The sequence below is a fragment of the Triticum aestivum genome, chromosome 2D (genome assembly GCF_018294505.1).
Source record: "Triticum aestivum cultivar Chinese Spring chromosome 2D, IWGSC CS RefSeq v2.1, whole genome shotgun sequence".
Taxonomy (NCBI): domain Eukaryota; kingdom Viridiplantae; phylum Streptophyta; class Magnoliopsida; order Poales; family Poaceae; genus Triticum; species Triticum aestivum.
The window spans coordinates 475935415-475944069 of record NC_057799.1 but is presented as its reverse complement, the minus strand read 5'-3'; the positions used below and the strand labels follow the sequence as shown (position 1 = coordinate 475944069).

Sequence of the window (8655 nt, the reverse complement as noted above, 5' to 3'; positions counted from 1 at the left end):
TATCGACTGTCGAAATTATAGTATAGTGTGAGAGTGGATTTTTGGGGCCATGATACACGTGCGCCGGTTTTGGACGCTCCCCATCCTGAAATGAACGACACCGGGATTTGTTCTAGGAGGCGGTGAGGCAGCCTGTTGGGTTGGCCATGCAATACTACTGTATTAACAACATTCCTCTATAAAGTTAGCTTGGCTGAGTCAAAGGACTACGCATATCAAGGATCTTGATGTCAGATCCAAGTGTGATTTTGCCTTGGTATTTATACCATGGTTCTCCCAAATGTAATTTTGCTCACCTCTGTGCAGCTTTTACTGATCAAATGAGTCGTCGACGCGGGGTGCTGTTTGCTCTACCCCATGATCCTATCACGTATTCACGCCTTTTCTTTGGGCCAACTACCACTCTTATTTGCACAATGTGCCTTGCAGCTTGCTGGCCCCACCAACAAAAACACAAAACACAAACACAAAAAATACAAAAACACAAAAAACAGAGGTGCGAGGAATGTACCCACGCCGTGCTGTGCTTTGTTTATTTGGTGAATATAATTTCCTATCATCGAACATTTTTTTCTGCGAGGGTTATCATTGAACAGTTGCATTACCAAAGCGTTGACTTGCTTATTTCTATATCGAAACTGCTTCGCATACGATGCTTTTCTCGTCCGAACAGTACGACCAGAGAGCAAAATCATCTGTAGATGCTATGGCCCACAAACTGAACTATTTATAATTATCTCTAGTCGTACAGTGTTGGGCAAAAAACTCGTCGTACGCATAGCAAGGTTCTTTCTATATCTAACAAGCGCACTGGACTATAAAGTGGGGTATCTTTCATTGATATCATATCCTAGGGAAAGAATCACGTGGAATTCAATCTCATTACAAGTCGTTGGCAAGTGCCATTTCAATTAAACAATTAATTAATTATCTCTCGGCCATATAGTAAAAAAAAAGAAAATGCTAAAAATATGATGTCAGATTTTTAGGCATGACAAATTGAATTTTTTTCATGGTAATTTATATTGGCATGATGATGGTAAATTTGGTTTGCAAAAACTAGCCGCAGATCTTAATTGTATTTTAAACAATTGTGTATGATCCAAGTTGAAATTCCACATTGGTACCATGTGCTCGTCCTCGTTGAGCCACCACTAAACAAAATAAAGCAAGTTGCACCCAAAATGCACAACTGGAGTCGTCCTTTCTCTAGATTGAAGTAAACATACAAGGGCACGGGGGACACACACTTGTATATAGTATTCCCTAATCAACGTTTTAAATAGTGGGTTATGCCATTTAGTGGCAGATCGGCCAGAAGCTATGAGGAACAAATAAACAATCTAAGCCCTATTTAGCATTTTTACTTAAATCATATAGAAAATTTTGAAAAGCGTACAGTATTAGGCATCAATATCACATACTATATAGGTATATAGCATCAATGGACCTGGCATCCAGCCATAACAAAACAAAGCTTGACATCCAGCCATAATAATGCAAAGCTGACATAGCTTTAGCGTGACGCTAAAATGAGATCCAAATTTAGCGCCAAATCACCTATTGGCAAAAATAAATAAATCATTTAGCGCAAAACAAACGTAACTTTAGCGTGACGCCCCTTCAAATGCTATAGTTCGCCATTTAAAATTTTGACCCTAATGCATGGCAAGTAAACGCACTAGGTTTGAGAGTTGACATCAGCAATATCGGGAGAATTAGTTGGTGAAAGCAGCAAGTGTACTTAATTTTAACCTGTCTGCACTCATCATGCAGTCATGCCGATGGCGTCTCCCCCCTCCCCATGTTACAAAGACCGCGATCTTTTTTCCTCTAAGTGGCAGCCAATGCGCATGGTGCAAGGGCGCACCAAGGCACCAACGCCATGGCTGCTACTCCTACGGCAACCCACGCCACTTCGCTCTTCTTCCCTCCCGCTCCGACCATGGCGCCGGCCCCTCGGAAGCCATTGCCATTGCTCCTCCTTTCCTTCTCCTTCCCCGTCCTCCTCCTACTCTTCTCCATCGTCTTCCTCCTCTCGCACACCACCTTCAGCCTCCTCCTCTGCCCTCTCCTCCCGCAGTCACCTTCGAGGTCAGCAAATGCCACGATGACCACTGATGCTGCTGCCGCCGCCGCTAGCCTTGACGTCTCCATGGACAGGACCCTGCTCGCGTTCCACGTCACGGCGTCGCCACCGCCGCCGGCGCCTCTTGCTCCTACTCCACCGGTTAAGAGTAAGAAGAACAGCAAGAAAGCCTCCACGAAGCGAAACAAGGGCCTCTTCAAGCGCCTGATCAGGCAAGCTCCCCGGACGCGGCAGTTCGCGGCGCGCGCGGCCGAGCTCTTCGCGCCGCCGTCGCCGCAGCGGCCGTGCGCGCACCGCTTCTTCATGACGTGGCTGTCCCCGCTCGAGCAGTTCGGAAGCCGCGAGGCCCTCGTCCTGGAGACCCTCTTCCGGTGGCACCGCGACGCCTGCCTCCTCATCGCCTCCGACACCATGGACTCCCCGGGCGGCAGCGACAGGCTCCGGCCGTTCGTCGACCGCGGCTTCCGCGTCCGCGCCGCGTCGCCGGACCTGGCGCACCTGCTGCGCGGCACGCCGGCGGAGCCGTGGCTCGGCGCGGTGCGGCGCGGGGAGGTCAGCCCGGGGAGCGTGCCGCTCGGGCAGAACCTCTCCAACCTCCTCCGCCTCGCGCTGCTCTACAAGTACGGCGGCGTGTACCTCGACGCCGACGTCGTCGTCCTCAGGCCCCTGTCGGGCCTCCGCAACGCCATCGGGGCGCAGGCCGTGGACGCGGCCACCGGCGACTGGATGCGGCTGAACAACGCCGTGATGGCGTTCGACCGGGGCCACCCGCTGCTGCGCGAGTTCATCGCCGAGTTCGCCGCCACGTTCGACGGCAGCAAGTGGGGGCACAACGGGCCCTACCTGGTGTCGAGGGTGACGCGCCGGATGCCGGAGCTGGACGTCACGGTGCTGCCGCCGCGGGCGTTCTACCCCGTGGACTGGAACAAGATCGGCGGGCTGTTCATGGCGCCCAAGGACAGGAAGGAGGAGAAGTGGGTGCAGGCCAAGGTGGACAACATCAGAGGTGGGAGCTTCGGCATCCATCTGTGGAACAGGGAGAGCAGAGGGATCGAAATGGAGGAGGGGAGCGTGATCCGAAGGTTGATTTCGGCCGGCTGCTTGTTCTGCAATTCTTCCGTCGTTGCATGACAGGAGAGTCTTAGAACTGCATGCGGAAGAAGGTGGGAGATCGGCTTCGGTTGGGGTGTGTCGTGTTTGGGTTGGCAAAGTGTACATCTTACTTACAGGCAAGAAATAACATATAGAGGAAGTACGTATAGAGCAGTGATTTTGCTGCACCTGAGAACAGGGAGAATATTCAATGAAAACATGACTGGGAGGGTTACTCTGGCAAAGTAGGTCCTCACCGCCACTGCTAACATACTACTTGACGGCCCTCGCCCCTCCGTATTGTATCCTGAGCAAATTCAGTTTTGCTATTTCTTAGGTACCTGAAAATTTCTCTAGCATCAGTCACCTTTTTCCTTTCTTCTGGCACCGAAACCTCGTCGGAGAAGAGAGCCCCACTATCTTCCCTGGTGCAGCAGGCATACAAGGATGGTTGTGGCGGTGGGGGAGGTTGAGGGGAGGGTGGGGCGGGGTAGCGCCTGCCAGTCACGGGTGGTGAAGGCTGGTGGTTAGGGCGGGGCAAGCTGGCGGCATCACGAGGAAGAAGATCTAACGATTTCTGGTTGGAAGTGACTGATGGACTTTTATTTTCAGGCACCTAACTTATAGTTGGTTCCGAGCAAATTAGACAAGATCACCCACACTTCATCTGGCAAAAAAGATGATCAAGATCATACGTCTTGAGGGCAGTCTTTGGTTAATCGGAAAAACAGTGGGCTCACCAAAAGCACTTGGGTGGCCTTGATTTTGTCGACAATGATGATTTGGGTGTGCTTTGCGTCTCCATTAGCCCTGGCTGCAATGGACCGACCCTGACAGACCCTAGGTGGCATCTCAGCTTCCGTGCGACTAAACCGACATAGAATTTTCCGGGCCTTCACCATCATCACCACCAAAGATGTCCATGGTGAGCTTTTCTTGCACAACCATTGGAAGCCCCCCCTCAACTCGTTGGCATCAGGGCTCTTCAAGATTGCATCTAGAAAGCACAAAACGGTGCACCATGAGATGAACAGGGGTAGATCGGAGCGGCTGCAAAGCTGCATTCCATAGCTCAACTATGGGAATTCGTCACCCTTTGAATCTGGATCACCAGTTCCAGCTCTCACCGGATTGGGGGTGAAATGACCGAGAGGTCGCATGGAGCGCGCCGGGGGGTGGGGGGAAAGGTGAGTCGGATATTACAAAATTTAAGCTTAACTTCCAATTTTAGGGGTAATATGAATAAAGCGAGTTCCCTACAAATGGAATCTATGGTGAGAACCTATATGACAAGCAAGCTAATACACTAGATAAGATAGAACAACAAGCTAGCTAGCAAGCAAACACAAGTACATGCACCGAAATGGATTAACCACATGGATGTACCAATTGCTAATCTCCGCTAGAGAGGTGCGAAAGCTAAAACTCCCGAATGGCACCAAGTGGCTCACCCTAGTCTCCCTTCGAGTCACCATAATGGATGAGCCTCAAATCACTCGTGGTTGGTCTTGAAGGCGGCCATCGAACTTTTTAAAACTTTCCCGGATTACACCACACGAAAGAAAGCTTTCGGGCTTTACTCCTAGCACATATGAGTCCCAAATCTCCAAAACTAACAAGTATTGGTGATGCACAAGTATGGTGAGTACAAATTGGTTTGGTGGAAGTGTAGATCGGGTGATTCTCTTTCAATTATCATGGTTTGGTGGAGTTTGAGTGGAGGGATGAACATAAATCAAGCTTTTAGGGTGTTGGCAATGGTGGAGCAACTCAAATGGAAGATTTGGTCTAGAGGTGATGGTGGAGAAACTCAAATAAAAAACGTGTTTGTTTAGCTAGTTTGCTATTGTACTTCTTGCTCTATGTCGATTTCAATTTCAATTGTATAAACAATTATTTTCTCATGTCATGCTCATTACTAGGATCAAAACAGAGCCAATAATGTTCTTTAGTCAAGCATGTATGCTTGTGGTATCCATCTGTAATCTTGAGGTGTTGTGGAGTTTCCCACACTTCCATTATGCCAACGGTGTTAACTAGTTTCTTCGATGATATGAACAATGCCATATTATGTTAATCCTATTTTAAATTATGTATCTATGTTGATTTGCCAAAATAAAATGAGATGAAATAGATAATACAATGGTCATAGTACACGAAGATATGTTCATTTCATGATGTTATTATGTACTTAGCAATAAAAGACATGCTAGTATAATCCTATCCATTTTACCACCGAACTGGTTTATCAAAATGTGTTTCATGTGCCTACTAAACCTTTTATTTGTTTGTATATTTCTCTTTCAGAATAGTAACACATTTATGATGGAAAAGTCTTCTGAAGATAATGAGACAACCCCATTGTTTCTATCTGGTAAAGCAAATAATGCAAATAAGAAGGCAAATTATCTTGAAGATAGTGAGACAAATCCAAACTCATGTCTTGATGTAGTGTTTGAGATACTAGCCACTACCACTGGCACAAGCTCTTCAAAGTTTCTACCCGAATCAGTTCGGCTTCTTCAGTGTCAACTCCAAATGAAAAAAAAACATTGTTCAACTATGCTCTGACAAGAAGTTGAATCGCCAAGGAAGACCCTGGAGGAATCGGATGCACACTTTCTGGCGCAACAAAATCGATGAAGGATCTCAAAGCCAAACAAGGGAATGTTCATTAGCTTGCTAAAGTTCTTGCCGGCATAGTGGATACTCACGATGGCGTTTCTTAAGTTCTGCTGAAGTGATTTCAGTTCTCTGGACTTGTTTTGCTGCTTTGTTTATTTGCATTGTTGGCAGATTTTGATGCCTAGTGTATATAATCTATTGTTATGTTGTTGCATTTATTTTCATTCGGGGCAAATTTTGATGCCGAGTGGATGTAATATGTGCACTTTTCTATTGTAAACTACATGTTTATTGATAATTACTATGTGTTGCTTCCCATGGCCCGCTAATGTACCAAATGTACCATTGACCGTTTACAGGCCAAAAGCACCACAACCGTGAATGTGTCAAAAGATAACGTGGGGCGCAAATGGGTCGAAAGCACGACACGGGACGCAAATGGGGCAAAAGCACAACACATCGTAAATGGGCCCAAACACATGACGGGCTATTAATGGGTTGAAAGATGATGGAAATATTCCCTAGAGGCAATAATAAAGTTGTTATTATTATATTTCCTTATTCATGATAAAGGTTTATTATTCATGTTAGAATTGTATTGATTGGAAACTTAAATACATGTGTGGATACATAAACAAATACCGTGTCCCTAGTGAGCCTCTACTAGACTAGCTTGTTGATCAAAGATGGTTAAGGTTTCCTAACCATGCACATGTGTTGTCACTTGATAATGGGATCACATCATTAGGAGAATGATGTGATGGACAAGACTCATCCGTTAGCTTAGCACATGATCGTTCAGTTTATTGCTACTGCTTTCTTAATGTCAAATGCATATTCCTTCGACCATGAGATCATGCAACTCCCGGATACCGGAGGAATACCTTATGTGCTATCAAATGTCACAACGTAACTGGGTGATCATAAAGATGCTCTACAGGTATCTCCAAAGGTGTCTGCTGAGTTGGCATTGAGATTGGGATTTGTCACTCCGTGTATCGGAGAGGTATCTCTGGGCCCTCTCGGTAATACACATCACAAGAAGCTTGCAAGCAAAGTGACTAAGGAGTTAGTTACGAGCTGATGTATTACAGAACGAGTAAATAGACTTGCCGGTAACGAGATTAAACTAGGTATGAAGATACCGACGATCGAATCTCGGGCAAGTAACATACCGACAGACAAAGGGAATTACGTATGTTGTCATAAAGGTTTGACCGATAAAGATCTTCGTAGAATATGTAGGAACCAATATGGGCATCCAGGTCCCACTATTGGTTATTGACCGGAGAGGTGTCTCGGTCATGTCTACATCATTCTGGAACCTGTAGGGTCCGCACGCTTAACGTTCGTTGATGATATAGTATTATATGAGTTATGTGAGTTGATGACCGAATGTTGTTCGGAGTCCCGGATGAGATCACGGACATGATGAAGAGCTCCGGAATGCTCCGGAGGTAAAGATGATATATAGGACGATGCTATTTGGTCACCGGAAAGGTTTCGGAATGTACCGGGTAGTCATCGGATCACCAGAAGGGGTTCCGGGAGGCCCTGGGAGGTTATTGGGTCATATGGGCCAAAAGAGGGGAGCACACCAGCCCACAAGGGGTTGGCGCACCCCACCTCTAGGCCATCGGCCCTAGGGAAGGAAGGGGGGAGGGCTAGCCCCTCCTGCCTTCCCCTCCTCATGAGAGAAAGGAAAGGGGGGGGGGGGCGCCACCCCCTCCTACCTTCCTCCCGCGCGCCCAAGAAGGAAGGGGGGCAAGGGTAGGAGCCCAAGGTGGCCGCCGACCCCTTGGGGGAACCCTAGGCTGCCTCCCCTCCTCCCCCACCTATATATATGTGTGGAGGGAGAGGGGCAACACACACCATGATTCCCTAGCCGTGTGCGGCGCCCCTCGCCCTCTAGTTCATCCTCGGTCATATTTTCGTAGTGCTCGCCGAAGCCCTGTGGAGATAGTTGCATCACCACTGTCACCACGCCGTCGTGCTGCCGGAATTCATCTACTACTTTGCCCGTCTTGCTGGATCAAGAAGGCGAGGACGTCATCGAGTTAAACGTGTGCTGAACGCGGAGGTGTCGTACGTTCGGTACTTGATCGGACGGATCGTGAAGTTGTACGACTACATCAACCGCATTGATAAACACTTCCGCTTAACGGTCTACGAGGGTACGTAGACACACTCTCCCCTCTCGTAGCTATGCATCTCCATGGATAGATCTTGCGTGTGCGTAGATTTTTTTGTTTTCCATGCAACGTTCCCCAACTGTGGCATCAGAGCCAGGTCTATGCGTAGATGATATGTGTCGGTGTCAAAACCGGTAGATCTCGGGTAGGGGGTCCCGAACTGTGCATCTGAGGATCAAAGGTAACAGGAGGCAGGGGATACGATGTTTACCCAGGTTCAGGCCCTCTTAATGGAGGTAATACCCTACTTCCTGCTTGATTGACTTTGATGAGTATAAGGGTTACAAGAGTTGATCTACCTCGAGATCGTAATGGCTAAACCCTAGATGTCTAGCCTGTATGATTATGATCGCCCTACCGACTAACCCCTCCGGTTTATATAGACACTGGAAGGGACTAGGGTTGTACAAGGTCGGTTTACAGAAGAAGGAAACTACACATCCGGACGTCCAACTTGCCATCCACGCAAAGGAGAGTCCCATCCGGACACGGGGGAAGGTCCTCGATCTTGTATCTTCACGGCCCATCAATCCGGCCCATATCACATAGCCCGGATGCTCGAGGACCCCCTAGTCCATGACTCCCTCGGTAGCCGCCGAACCAGGCTTCAATGACGATGTGTCCGGTGCGCATATTGTCTTCGGCATTGCAAGGCGG

At 48.0% G+C, this 8655-nt stretch overlaps 1 protein-coding gene across 1 annotated transcript; it reads left to right on the top strand.

The window, feature by feature from the left end:
* The first annotated feature begins 1815 nt into the window (after positions 1 to 1815).
* On the top strand, positions 1816 to 3371 carry LOC123053927 (uncharacterized protein At4g19900). The gene has a single exon (XM_044477550.1). It carries the CDS (start codon positions 1886 to 1888, stop codon positions 3218 to 3220), a length of 1335 nt encoding a protein of 444 aa, XP_044333485.1. The 5' UTR covers positions 1816 to 1885; the 3' UTR covers positions 3221 to 3371.
* Positions 3372 to 8655: the final 5284 nt, after the last annotated feature.